Genomic DNA, 22077 nt, shown 5'->3' on the forward strand with positions numbered 1-22077 from the left:
TCATCTGTCTCCGACCTCTCCTGCTCCCTCCATCACTGATCTCTCCCGCTTTCTCTCAGATCCACCCCTCCCTCTCTCTCAGATCCACCCCTCCCTCTCTCAGATCCACCCCTCCCTCTCTCAGATCCACCCCTCCCTCTCTCAGATCCACCCCTCCCTCTCAGATCCACCCCTCCCTCTCTCAGATCCACCCCTCCCTCTCTCAGATCCACCCCTCCCTCTCTCAGATCCACCCCTCCCTCTCTCAGATCCACCCCTCCCTCTCTCAGATCCACCCCTCCCTCTCTCAGATCCATCCTCCATCTTTCAGATCCTTCCCTCCCTCTTTCAGATCCTTCCCTCCCTCCCTCTCTCAGATCCCTCCACATTCCTCCCACTCCCTCTCTGATTCCTCCTCCCCCCCTCCCTCTCCAACCCGCGGCGTCCCCATCTCAGAGCACTCTCACCAGCTACATGGCACCCCTTTTTCTCCCCAGCTGGGCTAAGCCGCACTCCATTTGCCCCCTTCACTGAACCATGTCTATCCCTTTGTAGGCACCTTGTGTCCTCTTCGAGGTCACCTGTCTTTGTGTTTTCATTAAAGAGAATGCTGGAAGCTGCAGAGTGGTTTTCAAACAAAGGACGGTAACAGGCCCTTCTGTTCATGAGCCCAAATCCCCCAATCAACCTACAACCCCCATATGTTTTGGATGGTTGGGGGGAAAACCGGAGCCCCCGAAGGAAACCCACACAGACAGGGGAGAAGGTACAAACTCCCTACAGTCAGCATAGGATTTGAAACCGGGGTCACCGGCGCTATAACAGTGTTGTGCTAACCGTGAAAATAGCTCAGACCATCGCATAAACCCCACACCTCCCTCCATCCCCCCCCCCCCCCCCACCCCCATCGACTCCATCTCAGGAGAGCAGCCAACATATTGAATCAGAATTTATTGTCATGAATGTTTGGCACAAAATTTGTTGTTTTACAAGTGCAAAAATATTACATTTTACAAATAATTAACAGTGCAAAAGAAGAGAGGGAGTGAGGCCGTGTCTGTGGTCCTTGGTCCATTCAGGAATCTGATGGCAGAGGGGAAGAAGCTGGCCTTGTGCCGCTGGGAGCTCATCCTGTACCCTTCCCAATGGTAGCGGAGTGAAGTGGGCATGGTCTGGGTGGCGGGGGTCCTTGAGGATAGAGGACCTATCCCACCCTGGTCACACTCACTGGGCAGTAGGTACCTCTGGGTTCATGGACCGTTTCTGTTCCTGCTGCTCTCAGTGTTCAGCTGCCCTGGGCTCTCCACCTGCTCTTGTAAAGTGATGCACTGTAACCCCTTGCGCTTCTGCTTTACGATTGCACTGCCTGATGTAGCCATGTGTGGGTTGACTTGCCTGGATAGCACGCAATATACAGCTTCAGAAAACAGGCCCTTCTAGTTTGTGCCAAAACATCATTCCTCTAGTTAGTCCCAGTGACCAGCACCCATTCCATAACCTTCCAGACCTCTCCCATCCATGTATCTATCCAATTTATTCTTTGGTGAGCCTGCATTTACCACGTCAGATTTCAGCTCATTCCACACTCCCACCACTGAGTGAAGTTCCCCCTAAACCTCTCCCCTTTCACCCTAAACCCATGTATATATCCCTCCTAATCTATGGAAAGAGCCTACTTGCATTTACTTTGTCTATACCCCTCATAATTTTGTATACCTCAATCAAATCTCCCCTCATTCCTCTTTGCTCCAAGGAATGAAGTTCTTTGATCTTTCCCTGTAACTCAACTCCTGAAGACCTAGCAACATCCTAGTAAATCTTCTCTGCACTGATTGATATCCTTCCTGTCATTTGGTGACCAGAACTACATACAATGTTCCACAATTGGTACCATCAATGTCTTGTACAACCTCACCATAACATCCCAACTCAATACTTGGATTTATCTTTTCAACCCTCTCTACCCGCAATGAGGGAATTATGTTTCTGTATTCCCAGATCCCTTTGTTCCTCTGGACTCCTCAGTGCCCTACCATTTACCGTGTATGTCCGACCTTGGTTTGTCCATTCAAAATGACACCTCAAACTTGTCTGCATTAAATTTCTGACTCATTCTTCCATTTGGTCCAGATTTCTCTGCAAGCTATGAAAGTCTTCCTCATTGCCCACAGCAACCACAATCTTAGTGTCATCAGTAAACCTGCTGATCCAATTTACCACATTATCATCCATATCATGGACAACAAACAACAATGGTCCCAGCACCGATTCGTGAGGCCCACCACTAATCACAGGCCTGCAATTTCAATAGCAATCATCCACTAGCACTCTCTGACTTCCATTCACCCAATTTCAAATCCAGTTTACAACCTCTCCTTGGATACCTAGTGTCTGAACATTCTGAATTAATCTCCCATGTGGGACCTAGTCAAAGTCAATGCAGACAACATCCACAGCCTTTCCTTCATCATAACCTCCTCAAAAAACTCTATAAGATTGGTTACAGACCTACCATGCACAAGGCCATGCTGACTATCCCTTGGCTGTCCAAATACTTGTGTATCCAATCTCTCAGAACACCCTCCAATAATTTACCCACCTCTGACGTCACACCTGTAATTTCCTGGTTTACTTTTGGAGCCTTTTTTAAACAATGGAACAACATGAGCTACCCTCCAATCCTCCAGCACCTCACCCATGGCTAAGGATGTTTTAAATAAATCTGACAGGGCCCCTGCAATTTCTACACTCGTCTCCCTGAAGGTCTGAGGGAAGATCATGTCAGGCCTGGGGAATTTGTCCACCTTTATTTGCTGCAAGCCCCTCCCCCTCTTGAACCTCTATATGTTCCATGCCATGACTGCCTGTTTCCCTTCCTTCCTTATACACGATGCCAGTTTAAAAGATGTGCCAAGTTGAGGTGTTGTGCAGATCTGTGACACAGTACTCTGCTAACAAGACGGTGGCACAATTGGCACAGTGTTTAGCACAACTCTGTTACAGCACCAGCGATCGGGGCCAGGGTTAAAATCCCGCGCTGTCTGTAAGGAGTTTGGACCTTGTCCTCATGTCTGCGAGGGTTTTCCCCGGGGGCTCCGGTTTCCTCCCACTGTTTGAAATGTACCGTGGAAGTAGGTTAATTGGGTGTAAATTGGACGGCACGAGCTCATGGGGTGAAATGGCCTGTTACTGTGCTGAATGTCTAAATTTAAAAAAAATTTAAACAAGGCCCGCGCCCCCCAACGTTCCATTTTGTGGTATCAGCCACTCTCCTCTTCAACTTTCCACAACAACCTTTGAGGACAATGTGTTTTAATTGGATCACAAACTTCGTCTGGTTTGGACACGATGAGGGGATGTTTGGTTAAAAAGGGGCATGTGAGAGGAGTTGGGAGGTGTTGGCAGAAGGAACAATGTGCCATGGAATGAGAGATACAAGGAAAATTGGAGAGAGATACAAGTAGAGGGCGAGACTGTGAGAAATGGTTGGGAGGTAGGATGTCAGAGAGAATGAGCCACTGGAAAAGTAGCCTAGTGCTCCAGCGGTTGCAATGGGTAAATTAGCAGCTTCGAGGTAGAGATCTGTTCTCGATTTTAAAAAAAAATGTAATTTAGACAGCACGGTAACAGGCTTTTCTGGTCCACGACACCGTGCTTCCTACATCCCCCAATTAACAACCCCCATATGTTTTGAATGGTGGGATGAAACTGGAGCCGCCCCCCCCCCCCCCCCCGGGGAAAACCCACACAGACACACAGACAAGGTAAGAACGTACAAACTCTTTACAAACAGTGCGAGATTCGAACTCGGGTTGCTGCCGCTGTAATAGCGTTACGCCAACCGTGTCGTGGATGTCAATGGTTTTGGAGGGAACAGCTGGAGGTGCAGTTGCCTCACAGATCCAGTGACCCTGGTTCAATCCCGACCTCTGCCGCCGTTTTTGTGGAGTTTTCACAATTTGATTCCGATTCTAGGAGGTGACATCTTTGGTCGATGTCGCCATGGCATCAGTATTTCTTGCCACTCAGGCTGGCTCTTCCCTCCAGGAATTTGAAGCTCTTGACCTTCTCCACTCCTGAACCCTCGATGAGGACTGGGTCATGTTCCCCTGACTTACACCTGAAGTCCAGTCACGTCTGGGTTCATGCCCCATTTCATGTCGAAATACCCATGCACGTCTGGGCCGCCTTGAGGTTTGACCACATGGGATTGTCTCTGACTCTCACAACCCAAACCATCCGTGCACCTCCGTCCTGTTTGGTGACTTTGCGCTGGTGGTTAATAAGAGTCTCGTTCTGTTTCAGGTACCATTGCATCTCTGGGTTGCGAGGCCTTGGGAGAATTAAATGCTGTGTTGAACCAGGATGTCTCAGGGGAGGACTGGGAGAAACTGGCAGAGAAGTTGGACCTCGGCTCTCTTGCGGAGCTGCTCAAAAGTGCCAAATCTCCAAGCAAGTCCCTGCTAGATAATTTTGATGTATGTTCACCCTCTGCTGTTTCTGCTTGGAGGCTGAAAGCTAATTGAGCACAAACTGGGAAAAAAAGCTCATTTTAATTTTCAAGTCCAATATCATCTGTGTAGATGTACCCAGACAAAGCAGCGTTTCTGCAGCCCACTCACACAATTCATAGCACATAGTAATCACAGATACAATATAAAATAAAATTATACAGATTTTGGGCTGATTTACTCAGTTACAGGACACCGTTCATCAATCTCACAGCCTGCGGGAAGAAGCTATTTTCCAGCCTGGCTGCCCTGATTTTGATGCTCCTGTACTTCCTTCCCGATGGCAGTGGGTCCTGGATGGAAGGGGTCCTCAATAATTCTCTGAGCCAAATTTAAGTAATGCTCCTGGTGAATGTTGTCAATAGAGGAAACATTCACTCCAACTGAAATTCACTTGGTCCATCTCCCCCTTTTTTGATCTGTCTCCACCACTGGATACAAACAGATATTTTCTGTCAGCCTACCTACTCCCATGGTGGCGAGAGCGCAGCTACCCGGGTTTGAATCTGATGCTGTCTATGAGGAGTTTGCACGCTCTCCCACTGTCTGTGTGGGTTTCCTCCCACCCTTCAGAACACGTGGTTGTAGGTTTATTTGGGAATAATTGAGCTGCATGGGTTTCACTTGGCAGAATCGGCTCTTCTGTATTGTGAATAAAATTTAAATATACCATACAATGCCGATTATCTGGAATGGTCAGGGCCAGACCCATTTCGGATAAACGTTTTTTTCGGAGAACCGGTCATTTAAAAAAAAATAGCCTGGTGCCAAAAGCGAATCACTTGTAACAGGTTTCTACAACAACAAAGAAGGGCTTTTTAAATAAAGCTCAATTCTCACCAAAAAAATGCTGGCCATTGTCGATCACTGACATTTCCCCACTGAGGCCCCGCTCGTGCTGGGAGCCTGAGGGTCCCGGTCAGTTCGACTCAAACAAATTTTGGATAAATGAAGATTCTTGATTTGATTTGGACTCTAATATGCTAATTTATCTGAAATTTTTTAAAATTTTGGATAACAGGATTTTGGAGAATTTGATTTCAGATAATCGGAATGTACTGCATAAAAAAAAATAACATTTAGTTACACGGTCAGCATTTCTTCCCACTCTGTCCCCTTTCTCGTAATTCCTCCCCCTCCATCACACTGCTCCCAGGAAGATGTCTTCCGTCGTGGAACATCCAAGGTGACCTTCAAAATACGTGGCTTCCCCGCCACACTGCTATCAACTCAGTACTCCATTTCCCGCACATCCGCCCTGGGCCCCTCCACCCCAAAGCTCAACATTCCCCTCATCCTCACCCACCACCCCAGCAGCTTCTGCCACTGACAATGTGATCCCACCACCCAGACATATCTTCCCTTCACCTCCCCTTGCAGGGATCGCACCCTCATCCACTCATCCTGTTGCACTATTTTCCCCCTCGGTACCTACCCCCGTGACCACAGAAAACCCTACTCTCACTACTTCACTTGAGAATCTTCCGTGACCATCTACTGCTCCCGTTACGGCCTCCTCTACATCGGAGAGACTGGACGCTGGCTGGGAGATCACTTTGTTGACCACTGTTGCTCTGTCCACTGCAATATCAGGAACCTTCCATTGGCCAACCATTTTAATTCCACACCCCATTCATATCCCGACCTGTCTGTCCATGGCGTCATGTATGGCCACACCAAGGCCACCTGCATATTTGGAGGAACAACTCCTAATATTCTGTCTGGGCCCTCCAACCAGATGGCATTGACATCGACTCTAGTTTCCATTGTCTCTCTTGTCTCTATTTCCCTGCCTGTCTCCTTTCTCCAGCTCTTCATCTCTCCCCCTCTGGCTCCAGCTTCCCTCCCCTCCTCTCTCCAGCTCCCCACCCCCTCCCCTCCTCTCTCCAGCTCCCCACCCCCTCCCCTCCTTTCTCCACCCTTCCCCTCCTTTCTCCAGCTCCCCACCCCTCCTTTCTCCAGTTACCCCTGCCCTCCCCCATCACTTCCCTGCTCACCTACCCATATCCATCTCTTGCCTATGGGTCTGCACTCCTCTCCATGCCCTTTCTTCCCTCCTCCTCTGCCCCTCCCCTCGTCCTTTTTGTTCTGGCGCCTGCTCATACCTTGCCGAAGGGTTCAGGCCTGAGACGTTGGTGACCGTGCACTTCCTGTAGAGGCCGTAGAGCTCGGTAACTGACCCTTTCAGCCTACGAGCCCGTGCTGCCCCAATTGCACCAATTAACCTATATTTGAAGGAAACTGGAGCCCCTGGGGAAACCCAGGCAGACACGGGGAGAACATACAAACTCCTTAGAGACAGCGTGGGATTCGAACCCTGGTCCTGATCGCTGGCGCTGTAAAGGTGTTGCACTAAAGACTATACTTCCCTGTTTAAATCCAAAGGGAGAATCAAAATGTTTCAGAAAATGTAACCTTTAGATGTCTATGCTAAGAATGCGCCTGAAGAAGCAGAAGCAGCCCTTTAAATTGCTGTTCAGATGGCAGCGTTTAAAGCGCAACGCTGGCCACCTGAAGGACACAGCTGCACAGGATGCGACTCTGAGCATATTCGGCTCTTGCCTAGTGACAGCTGTGATCAGCAGCCTGACCCTTTAACATCCGCTTTCAGCCAGCTGCATTCAGGTGGCTGGGGGAGCTGCTGAGCTGATTATCCCTCTTGGAGGAGGGTTACGTGGCTCACCTCAAGAGCACCTCCTGCACATTCAGGTGGTCTTAAAACAGCTGCATATTGCCTAAACGTGGGGCAATTGGCCATGTGAAAGTGCCTTCTGCTTAATTAGGGCCGTTACTCCTTTTAATCAGGATTCCCCAGGATCCACGATAAACATGGTTTCTGGAAAAGAGTTCCACTTGTTCAAGGTGGAGGGTTTGTGGTTGAATCCATTCACCAGCTGCTCACGGGAGAGGCCAGACTGAAGAACCAGGGCCTGCTGAGGTCTGACTCACTTGTGGAGCATTGGACCATGTGGAGCATGTCCGAGTGCCTTTGGCAAGGAGGCTCTTTGATCCAGCTCTCGCGGCCTCAGGCAGCTTGTCCTGGCATCTGGGTGAAGGGTGGCTCAGTGCTGTCCACTCGTCTATCACCAGTGATGCTTCAGGGATGCAGGTACCTGCTGAATATTACACTGCGCACTTGACAGATGCCACCTGCAATATTACATATCAGGCTAGACAATGCCACATGCAATATTACACACCACATGAGACAGATTCCACGTGCAATATTACAAACCATACTAGACAGATGCCATCTGTAATATTACACACCACACAAGACAGATGCCACGAGCAATATTACAAACCATACTAGATAAATGCCACCTGCAATATTACACAACACACTAGACAGATGCCACCTGCAATATTACACACAATACTGCAATCCTGGCCAGCCCAGCAGATCAACAATTGCCATGTTGCAGGAAGAGACTTGTGGAGAGGGGTCCAGAGTCCAATGCACCCTGTAAACTCTGAGTGTGTACACTGTGTGTTTCCTAATTAAACGTGCTGCAGTGTTGCTTTTAATGTGTTTCTACTGTGTGGTCCAGATATCATTGCACATTATTGCTTGGAGCCTGAATGGGATGAACTGCAAAAGTAAGCTGATATTTCAAAGTTATTTCATAAATTTCTCTCTCTCCAGATTTCAGGTGGAACGATCGAGCAGTTAATTAATGCACTACAACAGTTGGGCTTGGAGAAAGCCGTGAATATTATCCAGAAAACAGAAGTCTACAAAATACTTCAATCCTCAGGTGTGTGATTACGTTGGGGGGGGTGAATTGCCCTCATTGTTGTTGATCTGTAAATTGGCTATGGGCGGGATTTCCTTGGAAAATGGAGAGTGGGGGCTGGTTTTGGAGGCAGATTGGGGCCATATCCCAGGTGATATGAAGGTGCCGAGTGTTTGAGGGGACGTCTGTACTCGATCCTCCAGTCACTACAACCTTCATGCACGTCATTGCAGATCTTCAACTCTGCAGTTTTCTTGTGTTTAAACATCCCCCCACCCCCTCCTTTTCTCTGGTTCATTATCTGTTTCTATCATCTCTGTCCTTTTTATGAACTGCAATGAACTCGATGTAGAGAATTGCAATGGTTCACCATCCTTAGGGGCAGACTGAGGTCATATTGCAGGGGAATCGTCCTCCAAGCATTTATCCTGAACAGCGCACTATCAACGTTGAATGTTTCATTTAGCTCACCTCTCATTCTTCTGAACTCCCCAGACTGACTGACTGATCCACCCTCCCTAGGACCAAGGCGCAGTGCTCCTCTGCAGGCCCAGCCTCACAGGCTTTATATGGCCTGTTAAAGGAATCACCAGTTGTTGATCTTAAAACCTTGCAACCATGGGGTCTGGTCCCAATACGGCAGCATCTGCGTTTGGCTGTGGGTTACAGACTCCGGGGAAGCAGAGGGCTGGTGTGGGGCACCCGAAAGTGGGGAGACCACCCTGACCGAGGAGGTGACCCACTGGATGGTGACCACGGCAGTGGAACAGTGAGGGGTTCTGAGGCTGAAGAACAGGCTGCTGGTGAAAGCAGTTAAAGGACTCGCACTGGGCTGGGGTCTGCCAGAGACGGGCTGAAGGGGTTCCAGGTAACGGAACTGGGATGCAAGAAGGTGCCGAGGGGGCTGGAGGCTTCCTGATCGTTTCGGAGGTTCGGGTCTGGAGCTCGGGCTGCTGAAAGTTTGGACTGGTCTGTGTGGCTGCGAGAATACTGGAGGTGAATCCAAAGACCCTCAGTGTCTTTAGGGGGACCCTCCTTTCTCTAAGGGGCACCTGGCAATTTCTGCTGGTGGCAAATCTGTCGACAGAGCAAAGCAAATTTCATGTAATATTACACTTGTTTTATGATGTAACAACAACGGAATCTTGAAACTTTGCTTTAATGGCAACCAGGAGCCCACAATATCCCGAGTGTGGTCTTACTTTTCCTGTATAAGACTTGCTGTAGCTTTGTGTTAACTTACAAGCACGAGGGACACTTCAGTAAGTCTCATTAGAAAAAACTCTCTGCACTTGTTCACCTGGTAGATCTCATCTTGTTCTCTCTGTTGTTTCTCACTTATCGAGGTGCCTACGTCTCCTTGGAGTTTCCTTCCATCCTCATCTTCCCTCTTGGTGTCCTGAGTGATTGGAAATGTTCAGTCCTCCCTGCCATAAGGTTGACACATCTTCTGAATTGATGGTTCCCCGTGGATTCCCACCGGTCCCCGTGGAGTCCCACCGATCTCTTTGGATTCCCTCTGGTCCCCGTGGATTCCCATCGGTCCCTGTGTGACAATTCGAGAGCTAGACAAGTTGGTTTTCAATTTGCTCACTAGCTCAGTCCATGTTTGTGCATTGATTTTGGGGTACTCATGATTCCACTGCTGCAGGGGTTGGTGGTATACCATACATCTGTGTGAGGCAGCCAACATCAGAAAGGACTCCCACCTCCTCTTCTCGCTGCTCCCTTTGGGCAGGTCCAGCAGCTTGAAGTGCAGCACCTCTGGGTTCAGGAACCTTTTATTTCCAATGCCCATCAGGGTCTTGAACCTCCCCTGACGATGAACTCTTCTGGCACCACAGGAAGGATTGTGCGCTGTTGTAACATCACGTTTCTTGCACTATGATGGCCGTGAGTGTTTATCAACACTGTTTAGTTTAGAACCATAGAACACGACGGTCATGATGGCCTTTCAGCCCATCTAGTCTGTGCCAAACTATTATTTTGCCTCATCCCAGTGACCTGCACTTGGACCATAACCCTCCAATCCACAAATCTATCCATATTTTTCTTGAATGTCAAAATCGAGCCACTTCAGCTGGCAGCTAGTTCTGCCCTCAACCCTTTGCCTTTCACCCTTAACCCTTGTCCACATACCTCCCTCTCCCAACCTATGGGGGGGGGGCGGGGGAAGCCTGCTTGCATTTACTCCCCTCATTATGTACATTATTGTAGTTTATGTTTTTACGAAGGACCTGTTCAGCTGTGGGAAGCAAGAATGGTGGTGCCTTGTACAAAATGCATGGTGATAAACTCAGTGTCATCAGTAGCTGGGTTTGACCAACGCATCAACTTTCCTTATGTCTTGCTTTGAGGTTACTGCTGCTCATGGGTTTGATGGAGGTTTGTTTCTTCCAGATGGGAAGCAGTCGGTCGATAGTGCCTATGGAAGCGAGTCTCAAAAGGACATCTGTGCATAGGACAACATACCCGACAGAGGCCACATTGGTGAACATCTGGAATAGGAATTGGAACTTGGAACCCGAGGGAATAAAAGGACGTTGTCATTCCCACCAACTGTAGTTTGTAGGAAACCGCTCGACAGAACTCTTCCCATCTTTGCTGCAATAAGTGATTTTGTCTGTTTGGATCCTGCCAGCGCTGGGCTGATGACGATTGATTGATTTCCAGCTGAAGTAGTGTTGGGATTTAATGATCATCTCGACCTCAACAGCCACTGCCAAGTGAACACACAGGTTTCCAGTGTGCTGAAGGAGGGGTGGGGGAGATGAGGGGTTGATGTTGTCAACAGATTTTTTTTCAAAATATGTGCTTCCTAAAAAAAAAATTGGGGATTATGATAGCTTCAAGATGTACACAAAGAGAATTTCAGATATTATGTATCACGCAGGAAGTTGGAGAAACATTAAATTAACATTTATTGAATTTAGCATGCTTAATCGCATCATGACGCTGTCACATTGCGTTAGTTCAACTGAACCAAAAATCTTTTGCCACTGATTTTCATTTGTACTCAGCATCTGATGCCTCTCATGTCAGTGTCCAACAATACTGATGCCAGCATCGATGGATTCCAGTTGCCCAGATATCGCTTTTCCAGGGTCGCAATGTCCTGGGTGAAACCTTTCACCATGTTTGTCACTGACCGCACCGAGATCAGCGGGGAAGAGGTCCAAGTGCGAATGCGGAAAATGAATTTTCAATGATGTGCTGTACTTTATGGCTTTATCTGCTTGAATTAGACAAAATATCACAGGAAATCACAAAAAGAGGTTATATCTAAAAAAAATGTATGTGATAGAAACATTTGACGGTGATTTTTGTGATCCAAAATCCCTAAAATGAACCCAAAAGTGTTCAGGAAGCAAAATCTTCTTTGTCCAGTATAATTGGGAGTTGGCTCTTCATGAAAAGGGTCCGTGGTGTGCACATCTATAGTTTAAAATTTTTAAATTTAAATTTGGTCCTTTCAGCTCATGAACCAGTGCTGCCTCTTTACACCCAATTGACCTCCAATACATTTTGAAGGGTGGGAGGAAACCAGAGTCCCCAGGGGAAACCCACATGGACACAGGGAGAACTCCTTACTGACAGTGCGGGATTTGAACCCGTCCCGATCGCTGATGCCAACCATGCTGCCCTCAAATCTGCAAATGGAATTTGTTGGGCCAATCCCACTTACCGAATGCAGGATGTGGGCATTAACTCTCTTTCCCTTACCCCCTGCCTCCAGAATTCCTGAATCAGGGTCCTGCCTACATTTTGCTCATACCTTGATGAAGGGCTCAAGTCCAAAATGTCGGTTCTGTATCTTTATCTTTGCTATATAAAGGACACTGTTTTACCTGCTGAGTTTCTCCAACATCGTGTTTTTACTGTTTTTTTTGTCGTCTCAGACATCTCTAACTTGCAAAGCATCTGTTTAGTACCTCACTCACTTCCTTCCCACGAGTCTTTTCTTTAGTCCCTCATCTACAAATCTCTGGTGAGACCCACACCGAGAGTATTGTATTCAGTTCTGGTCACTTATAGAAAGGATGTGGAGGCCTTGGAGAGGGTGCAGAAGAGATTCACCAGGATGTTGCCTGGATTGGAAAATAAGTTTCATGAGGCAAGGTTAACAGCGATGGGACTTTTCTCTTTGAAGCATAGAAGGATGAGAGACTTACTTGATAGAGGTCGACAAGATTTGCACAGATTGAGTGGACAGCCAGCGTCTGTTTCCCAGGGTGGGAGTAGCAAACACCATCTGTACAAAGTGAAGTTTAGGGGAGATTTCAGGGGTAAATTCTTTACAGTGAGTTGTGGGTGCCTGGAATGCCTTGCCGGGGTGATGGTCGAGGCTGAAACACTGGGGGCATTTAAGAGATGGAAGAAAAATAGAGGATTGTGGGGTAGGGAGAGTTTAGAACATTGAGGGCTGAAGGGCCTGTACTATGCTGTAATGCTCTATGTTACCTGTAAAGCTTTGGGATTTCATGTCAAGGACGCATCATGGCTCTTTTTGGCCCTGCCCATTTCCTGTTTCAGTTTGTTCCCGCCTGCTAACCTTCAATTTTCTTCATTTTATTTGATTAAATTGACAACATCTCTCATCATCCAAGGTTCCGAAACCTTTCCATCCTTTTCTTTCTTTCTCACAGACCTGTCCTACTTCTGAGCAGCTGGTCTTTAAATTATGTGGATTACCCAAGAATGATCGCTCCCCAGCTCCTGTCTAACGAAGGTGACATTTTCCTATCCCCACCCCACCCTAATCCTTAGCTATCTTAACTTTCATGGAGTTCTGATCACTGTATTCGTAATGCTCATCCCTCCCCTCCAATCACCCCTTCCCCCACCATCTTCCCTACGGCTGCAGGAAGTACCACATGCTCCCACACCTCCTCCCTCACCACCGTCTGGGGCCCCAAACAGTCCTTTCACATGAAGCAACACTTCACATGTATTTGCAGGACTGATTTACTGCAGCCCGTGCTCCTAATGTGGCCTTCTCGACATCGGAGAGACTTGGGAGATCACTTCACTCAACAACTCCACTCTGTCCACAAGTGGCCAATCACTTCAATTTCACACCCTACTCTCACGTCTGTCCATGGCCTCGTGTACTATCCCACCAAGACCACCAGTAAATTGGAGGAACAACGCTGATTGTCCTTCTGGGCCCTCTCCAACTGGATGGCATTAACATTGATCTCCAGTTTCTGCTGGTCCCCTCTCCGTTCTCCCTCCCTTCCCCCTTTGCCCTCAGCTCTCCACTCACCTCTCTCTATTTCCCCCCTTCCCATTTGCTGATGTGCCCTCCCTCCCTTCTCTGCCTTTGTGCTCCACCCCCCACCCCTCCTCCCACTTAGCTGGATGAAGGGCTCAAGACCGAAAAGTTGGTTATGTATTCACACTGTGTTTCTCCAGCATTCTCCAAATACAGCATCTGTGATATAGAGAATTTAGGTTAAAAAGACTTAAGTTAAAATGTGATGATTAATCATAAACAGGGAAGCCAGAACGGACAGAGAGTTTACTAGCAGTCAAGGACAGAAGGAGCTGCTGAATATGTTTTTTTAAACCTATCTTTTCATGGTCATAGTGAGAGACATGCAGGAGACAAAGGATTGATAAGAAGTGTGAGAAACAGAATTCAGTGAATGTAGAGTTCACAGCGTACGTAACGAACGTGATAATTAATAATGCAGTTATACTTAGAATGTTTTTGTAATACTAACCAATTAAAACAGTATTAATAAGAAGGGGAAGGGCAAATAATAAAGGTATAAAAATCAATGCACTGTATGTATCGGGGCTTAACTGGTGAGAAACCAGTTGAGTCCAACTCTGCAGACTTGTAAATAAAGCTTGTCGTGTCATCAGTTTTAAAGAGACTCATGTGTGAGAAGTTTTATTTCTGACAAATGGGGGCTCGTCCGGGATCTACACTCCGGCCGTGAGGGGAGGCGAGAAGAGGGACATCGGAGGCGGTGCACCCCGCTGAGTTCAGCGGCTCCTAGTCCCTTGCTCGTCGCTTCGGGCGGCTTGAGCGAGTGGTATCCGGACAGGGTGACACGACAAGACGGAGAGGAGAAGGGTGACGGTTCAATCCCCGGGAAGACACCGGTAAGTGACGACTTACGATTGTGGTGTGGGGATTGGGTAACAGGTGTAACGGGATACACCTGTTTGGATAAAAACCTAACGGAATAGATTAAGTATAGATCTTTTGTCGTTGTGTGAGGACCCTGTCGCGGGACTCTAGGATAGACCCCAGGGAAACCTCGGCGGTAACCGAAGGAGGGACAGCACCTCCGACGAAGTGCCGAGAAGAGAGGGGTCAACCCCAGGAAAACCTCAGCGGTAACCGAAGGAGGGACAGCACCTCCGACGAGGCGTCTGAGAGGAAGGGAGTAGGGTCCAGAGCGAGAGGGTCCTCAGCAACGATAAACAGATCTAGGTGGGAAAATGGGAGGATCAAAATCTAAGGGCTCGTCTGAAAATTCAGGACAATTCCTGGGAGTACCCCTTGACAGCCCTTTGGGGAGAATGTTTGAAAATTGGGATAGTAATAGATATCGGGACAAAAACAAGAAAAAGATGGTCCAATATTGTCTCCTTTGGTCAAAACAACCTATTAAAGGTTCCTCGGTCTGGTGGCCGAAATTTGGATCTGATGAGGATTGGGTTAGACAAGCATTAAACATATATGTAAATTCGAGACCAAAGGTGAATCAAGAAGAGTCAGCATATGCATTTTGTTGGGTTCTCTGGCCAGGATCCTTAACAGAATGTTTTAAATTGAGAGTGGCAGGAGAAAAGAAATGGGAACCTCTGGACAACCTTCCCCCTCCTTATATTCCCCCGGTGCCTACTGCGCCCGAGGAAAGCTTATTACCGGAGGGGAAAGGTGATGAATCTGATTGCCCCGAAGGGGGCCGGGATAAAAAGGATGAATTAAGGGAGTCGGACCCTAAACTTCCACCGGTAAACCGACCCTGGACAAGATCCCAGACTGGTCCAGGACCATCAAAGTTTTCAATAAACCTAAATCCCCTGAGAGAAGTTCCTATGGGAGGACCGGGAGGGGGAACGGGATATGTGAATGTTCCCCTAACTAGTACAGAGGTGCGGGGATTTAAGAAAGAAATGAAAAAGTTATTGGAAGATCCTATAGGACTGGCTGAACAGCTTGACCAATTCTTGGGACCAAACACATATACGTGGGAAGAGATGCAGGCAATAATGGGAACATTATTTTCACCCCAGGAGAGGCAGATGATTCGACGGGCTGCCCTCCTCATGTGGGAATATGAACAACCTGGGGACCCTAGACCCCATGAACAAAAATATCCCCTAAATGAACCCAGGTGGGACAAACGAACACCCGAGGGATTGGCAAGTATGAGACAATATAGAGAGTGGACAATTAAAGGGATACGGGAGGCTGTGCCAAAGGGTCACAATTTTACCAAGGCATTTGGGAACCACCAGGGGAAAGACGAGTCCCCTACTGATTTTTTGGAGAGGGTGAGAAAGAATGTCCAACAGTATGCTGGTGTGGACCCTAGTACACCAATGGGTGAACAGCTTATTCGAATTGAATTTGTTTCCAAATCATGGCAAGACATTAGAAAGAAACTAGAAAAGGAGGAGGACTGGAGTGAAAAACCCCTAAGTGAACTGTTAAAAAAGGCACAAAAAGTATATGTGCAGAGAGAAGAAGAAGATCAAAAGAAGGCGACAAAGGTTATGGTACAGACTATCCGACAGATGAATGCTGAATCCAGAGGGGAAAGAAAACAAAACCTTCCTCTAAACAATCCAAAATATCCAAGAGAGGGAAGACCCCGGAGATTCGTTAAGTGCTATTACTGCAATGAGGAAGGACACTTTAAGAGGGAATGCCCCCGATACAAGAGGGAATTGCGTGCCCTCGAACTTATGGAAGAAGATTAGGGGTGTCAGGGGTTCCAAATGTTAGGGACCAAATATAAGAGGGAACCCCTGGTAAAACTAAAAATTGGTCCCAAGGGAGAAGAGGTGGTGTTTATGGTGGACACAGGAGCGGAACGAAGTAGTGTAATAACTGTGCCAATCGGAACTGAGCCTATAAAAAGTAATTTGACAATTTCTGGGATAGAAGGAGCTCCCAGAATGGTATCAATAATTCCCCAAGTAACAGTGAAACTGGAAGAAAGAGAAGGGGTACAAGACCTCTTGTTATTACCTTCGGCTGGATTTAACCTCCTAGGAAGGGACTTACAGGCTCTCCTAGGTTTGGGTGCTCTCCCTGTGGACGGAGAAGTGCGAGTCCACCTCTGCGCTTTAAAGGAAGAGGATGAACGGCAGATTGACGAGAGAGTCTGGTATAAGGAGGGAAATCGAGGAGGTCTGGACATCCCACCTTTACATGTCACATTAATACCAGGTCATCAGCCGGTAAGGAAACGTCAGTATCCTATTTCTTTGGAAGGGAGAAAAGGGCTACAGCCGGTAATTGAGACTTTAATACGAGACGGACTATTAGAAGAATGCATGTCACCTTATAACACCCCTATACTCCCAGTAAAAAAGTCAGATGGATCCTATCGCCTAGTTCAGGATCTAAGAAGTTTGAATGCTATTGTTCAGACCCGCCACTCAGTGGTGCCTAATCCCTATACTATTATGAGTCGGATTCCCCCAGACCATGAGTGGTTTAGTGTTATCGACTTGAAGGATGCCTTCTGGACTTGTCCGTTAGAAGAGGAAAGTAGAGATATGTTTGCGTTTGAATGGGAAAATCCATGGACAGGTAGACGGAGACAGTTTCGGTGGACTGTATTGCCCCAAGGGTTCACTGAATCTCCAAACCTGTTTGGACAAATGCTAGAACAAATCCTGATGGACTATCCACAATCTGATGATTCCCAACTAATGCAGTATGTGGATGATTTACTATTATCAGGACCCAAGGAACAAGAAATGAGGAGAGAGACCATTAGACTCTTGAATTATTTGGGGAAAAAGGGTCTACGAGTGTCCAGAAACAAGTTACAGTTTGTTGAGAAAACTGTGATATATCTGGGACACCAGATAAGTAAAGGACAGAAACGGATTACCCCTGAACGAATTGCGGGAATCACTAGAATGCCTTTACCCCGTAATAAGAAGGAAATAAGACAATTCCTGGGACTCTTAGGATACTGTAGGTTATGGATAGAGGACTACTCAGCTTTGGTGAAGTTTATGTATGATAAACTGACAAATGAAAATGACTATCCATTGAAATGGACCCAGGAGGAGGAGGGATGGTTCGAGGACTTGAAACATCGCCTAACACGAGCCCCAGTGCTCACTCTGCCCTCTTTAAAACAGCCCTTCCAGCTATTTGTCACTCATAACCAAGGAACAGCTGTGGGAGTTTTAACACAAGAAAAAGGCGGTCAGCGACACCCAGTAGCTTTCCTTTCCAAAATGATGGACCCAGTGTCTCGCGGATGGCCGACGTGTATCCAGGGAGTAGCGGCTGCTGCTCTGTTGGTAGAGGAAGCACGTAAACTTACTTTTGGAGGAAAGATGACTGTGTACACCTCCCATTCTGTGAGTGTTTTATTAACACAAACTGCCCATCGATGGCTGACTGATTCTCGCATATTAAAGTATGAAACCATTTTAATGGTTGGAGAAGATTTACAGTTTGCAAAAATTAATAGCTGCAACCCAGCTCAATTTTTATACGGCAGTGAAACAGAGAAAGAGGTGGAGCATGACTGTGTCGAGTTGACAGATCTTCAGACCAAGACCCGAGAAGACCTTTGCGATACTCCGCTGGGAGAAGGATATGAAGTCTACATTGACGGCTCCGCCAGATGTGTTGACGGAATGAGAAGAAATGGGTATGCTATAATAGAAGGAAATACTTGGAAAGTAGTAGAATCCACGAGACTACCCGGAAGCTGGTCAGCACAATCCTGTGAACTATATGCCTTGCAGAGAGCCCTCAGAATACTGGCAAAGAAAATTGGAACAATTTACACAGATTCCAAATACGCATACGGGGTAGTGCATACCTTTGGTAAGATCTGGAAGGAGCGTGGTCTAATTACATCAAGAGGAAAGGAATTGGCACACGAACAGATGATTACTCTGACTCTAGAAGCCTTAACATTACCCCAAGAAATAGCAGTGGTCTACATACCAAGCCATCAAAGGGGAGATAACCCAACAGCAATTGGAAACAGACTGGCTGATGAAGAAGCCAAAAGAGCAGCCATGCAACAAGAAGTCCGTTTGCTGACTTTAATCCCAATAAGGCAAGGCATAAAGACAGCTCCCATTTTCACTGCTAAGGAAGAAAAGAACATGGATCAGCTGGGCGCAAGCCAGTTACCTGATGGAACATGGAAAACACCAGATGGAAGAATTGTTCTAAATAAAGAAATAACTCGCAATATTTTAAAACACCTGCATCAACAGAGCCACTGGGGCACCCAAGCCTTATGTGACACAGTGCTTCGAGAATATGTGTGTAAGGGAATCTACACCTTGGCCCAACAAGAGGTGCAAAATTGTTACCTATGCACAAAAATTAATAAGAAGATAATGAGGACAGGGACCATGGGAGGTCAACCATTAGCCATACGCCCTTTTCAACGTATCCAGATCGACTTCACAGAGTTACCTCAAGTTCAAAGATGGAAATATCTGTTGGTGATAATAGATCACTTTACCCGATGGGTAGAAGCCTTCCCAACAATAAATACTACAGCCTCTACAGTAGCTCGCCTCCTCCTAGAGCAGATAATCCCCAGATATGGTATAATGGATTCTATAGACTCAGACAGGGGTCCACATTTTTCTTCAAAAATCCAGCAATTGATTTGTGATGCATTACAGGTCTCTTGGAAATTACATACCCCTTGGCATCCACAAAGCTCAGGGAAGGTCGAGCGTATGAATGGAACACTAAAAATCCAATTGACAAAGTTAATGGTGGAAACTAAAATGCCTTGGATAAAGTGTCTGCCCCTAGCCTTATTGAGAATTCGTACTGCCCCATGAAAAGATGTAGGGCTGTCCCCTTATGAAATGATGTTTGGGCTTCCCTTCTGGAGTACAGTTGAGGGGTGTCCCACCTTGGGGGAAGGGGATATATTTGTTAGGAACTATTTACAGGCACTGTCACGCTCTCTTACAGATTTACGAAAGAGAGGACTATTGGCACAAACACCGCCTCTAGACTTTTCTTTACACAAAGTGGAACCAGGAGACTGGATTCTTATCAAGACCTGGAAGACTGAAAAACTCCAGCCCCAGTGGGAAGGTCCATACCAAGTTCTCTTAACTACAGAAGCTGCAGCACGAACAAGAGAGAAGGGGTGGATACACGCATCCAGATTTAAGGGACCTGTAGAGGCGCCACAGGACCCTGATACGAACTCAGATTGGACTTGTATTCCTGGAGAAAAACCTCTTACCTTACGATTTCGCAAAAAGACTTAATTCACAATGTTATTGTTATGTTCTTTGATTTTTCTTAGTTTGCCTATGTCTTTATCAGGTGTGAAATGTAAGAAATGCAGAGATACAGTGGTCCTGTTTCAGGACCACATTTGGGGAAGAAAGGAAGGTAATTTCATTTCCCATACCTCAGTTCCTGAGAAATGTTGGGCAGAAAATACCACCCAACATCCATATACCCCTTGTGTGGAAAAAGAAGGAAATAATATGGGTCATTATATACAGATTCCTAATACCACTCCTTTCCCTCTTAACGGTTGGAAAGGTGACTCAAGCCCACCATGCCCTGATGGACTCTGGTTTTGCATACACCAACGTACTGTTCCAATGAGAAGTTACACTCCACACTCGAAATTGCCTGTCCCTTTAAGACAGCCGGACTTAGTTCGAGTCCATCCAAATAACCATGTAAGTTTCGGTAATGTAATTGGGGGAGATAACCTTTTTGTAGATCTGGCAACTAAAATTGCAGGAACTTTTAATGTAACTAATTGTTGGGTCTGCGGGGGTCCACGGATGTCAGAACAATGGCCTTGGTGGGGAGAACCTCTCAATTCATTGACCATGATTTCCCGCATTTGGACAACTAACCGAACGAGATCAAGAGAAACCTGGTCTCTCTCTAATGTCCCCTCTGGTTTTTATTGTCTCTCACGAGCCGGCAAATACCCAGTAGGAGAAAGTCCCTGCAAGGCTGTATGGATTCGCATTTCGCCTGGTGTTTTCACTTGGTTTCCTAAACCTTAGACTTGGTTCTTATCCACTGTTTTTAAAACTAATTGCCTACCCCTGTCTAATAGCAGTATTCAGTTTTGGAATTGTACCACTTCCACCATCACAGGACCATACCAATCAAATCCTGTTCTTAAAAGAGTTTGGGAAAGGGGGTATGGAGTATCCCCAAATGGATTATTCTGGGTATGTGGTAATAAAGCTTATACTCGTCTTCCCTCACAGTGGAGTGGAACTTGTTTCCTAGGAATAATCCGCCCAGAATTTTTCCTTCTACCCCACGATCACGGTCATAAATTAGGCGTGAAGGTCTTTGATACATTACATCGTGAACCCCGCTCTACCACGGTACATTTGGGAGAATGGAGAGATGATTGGCCTCCAGAGCGCATAATTCAATATTATGGTCCCGCTACATGGGCTCAAGATGGATCTTGGGGTTATCGTACTCCTATATATATGTTAAATCGCATAATTCGCTTACAAGCAGTGCTTGAAATTGTTACAAATCAAACAGCTATAGCCCTGCAATTACTTGCATCCCAGCAAGGTCAAATGCGCTGTGCTATATATCAGAACCGTCTAGCCCTAGACTATCTCCTAGCCACGGAAGGAGGTGTATGTGGCAAACTTAATTTGACTAACTGCTGCTTACAGATTGATGATAATGGAAAAGCCATTCGTAAAATCGCTGATAATATTCGTACATTGTCCCATGTACCGGTTCAAACCTGGCATCCTTTCCCACAATTTAATTGGATGGACAAATGGTTTGGAGGAACCTGGTGGCGTACCTTCTTGTGGGTCATCGGAGGTATTTTATTCCTCCTACTTATTTTGCCCTGTATTATTCCCTGTCTACGCAGCCTGGTGATTTCCATGGTCGAACAAGCTATGCAACCAGGGGGGATGGGAGACCCTGTAAGACTTTTATTTCAGCGTGAGATTAATGTATCATAAAACATTTCTCTTCCCTAGCTTAGAATCCCCATTCATATCTATACATATATTCAACACATTTTAAAGAGAGAAAGGGGTGGATTGTGATATAGAGAATTTAGGTTAAAAAGACTTAAGTTAAAATGTGATGATTAATCATAAACAGGGAAGCCAGAACGGACAGAGAGTTTACTAGCAGTCAAGGACAGAAGGAGCTGCTGAATATGTTTTTTTAAACCTATCTTTTCATGGTCATAGTGAGAGACATGCAGGAGACAAAGGATTGATAAGAAGTGTGAGAAACAGAATTCAGTGAATGTAGAGTTCACAGCGTACGTAACGAACGTGATAATTAATAATGCAGTTATACTTAGAATGTTTTTGTAATACTAACCAATTAAAACAGTATTAATAAGAAGGGGAAGGGCAAATAATAAAGGTATAAAAATCAATGCACTGTATGTATCGGGGCTTAACTGGTGAGAAACCAGTTGAGTCCAACTCTGCAGACTTGTAAATAAAGCTTGTCGTGTCATCAGTTTTAAAGAGACTCATGTGTGAGAAGTTTTATTTCTGACAGCATCTGCAGAGTTTTGTTTTTTAATCGTGTCCATAATGCCCTCCCACCGAGAACCTAATTGCCTGGCCAGGCTTATTTTCCAATACAAGGTTTAGTATTCTCCCTT

General features: G+C 46.5%; 1 protein-coding gene across 1 annotated transcript; it reads left to right on the plus strand.

Annotated features, from left to right (window-relative positions):
- The first annotated feature begins 3973 nt into the window (after nucleotides 1-3973).
- On the plus strand, nucleotides 3974-21941 carry LOC138737327 (nuclear factor NF-kappa-B p100 subunit-like). The gene is made up of 5 exons (XM_069888082.1): nucleotides 3974-4235; nucleotides 4285-4457; nucleotides 8137-8248; nucleotides 10628-14341; nucleotides 19398-21941. The coding sequence occupies exons 1-4, from the start codon at nucleotides 3974-3976 to the stop codon at nucleotides 10687-10689; spliced, it is 609 nt and encodes a 202-aa protein (XP_069744183.1). The 3' UTR covers nucleotides 10690-14341; nucleotides 19398-21941.
- Nucleotides 21942-22077: the final 136 nt, after the last annotated feature.

Source organism: Narcine bancroftii, chromosome 6 (assembly GCF_036971445.1).
Source record: "Narcine bancroftii isolate sNarBan1 chromosome 6, sNarBan1.hap1, whole genome shotgun sequence".
Classification (NCBI taxonomy): Eukaryota; Metazoa; Chordata; class Chondrichthyes; order Torpediniformes; family Narcinidae; genus Narcine; species Narcine bancroftii.

Coding starts and splice junctions, on each gene's coding strand:
- LOC138737327 (XM_069888082.1), top strand. CDS start 3,974: ATGTCGCCATGGCATCAGTATTTCTTGCCACTCAGGCTGGCTCTTCCC. Junction 4,236..4,284: donor CATCCGTGCACCTCCGTCCT/GTTTGGTGACTT, acceptor GTTCTGTTTCAG/GTACCATTGCATCTCTGGGT. Junction 4,458..8,136: donor CCCTGCTAGATAATTTTGAT/GTATGTTCACCC, acceptor CTCTCTCTCCAG/ATTTCAGGTGGAACGATCGA.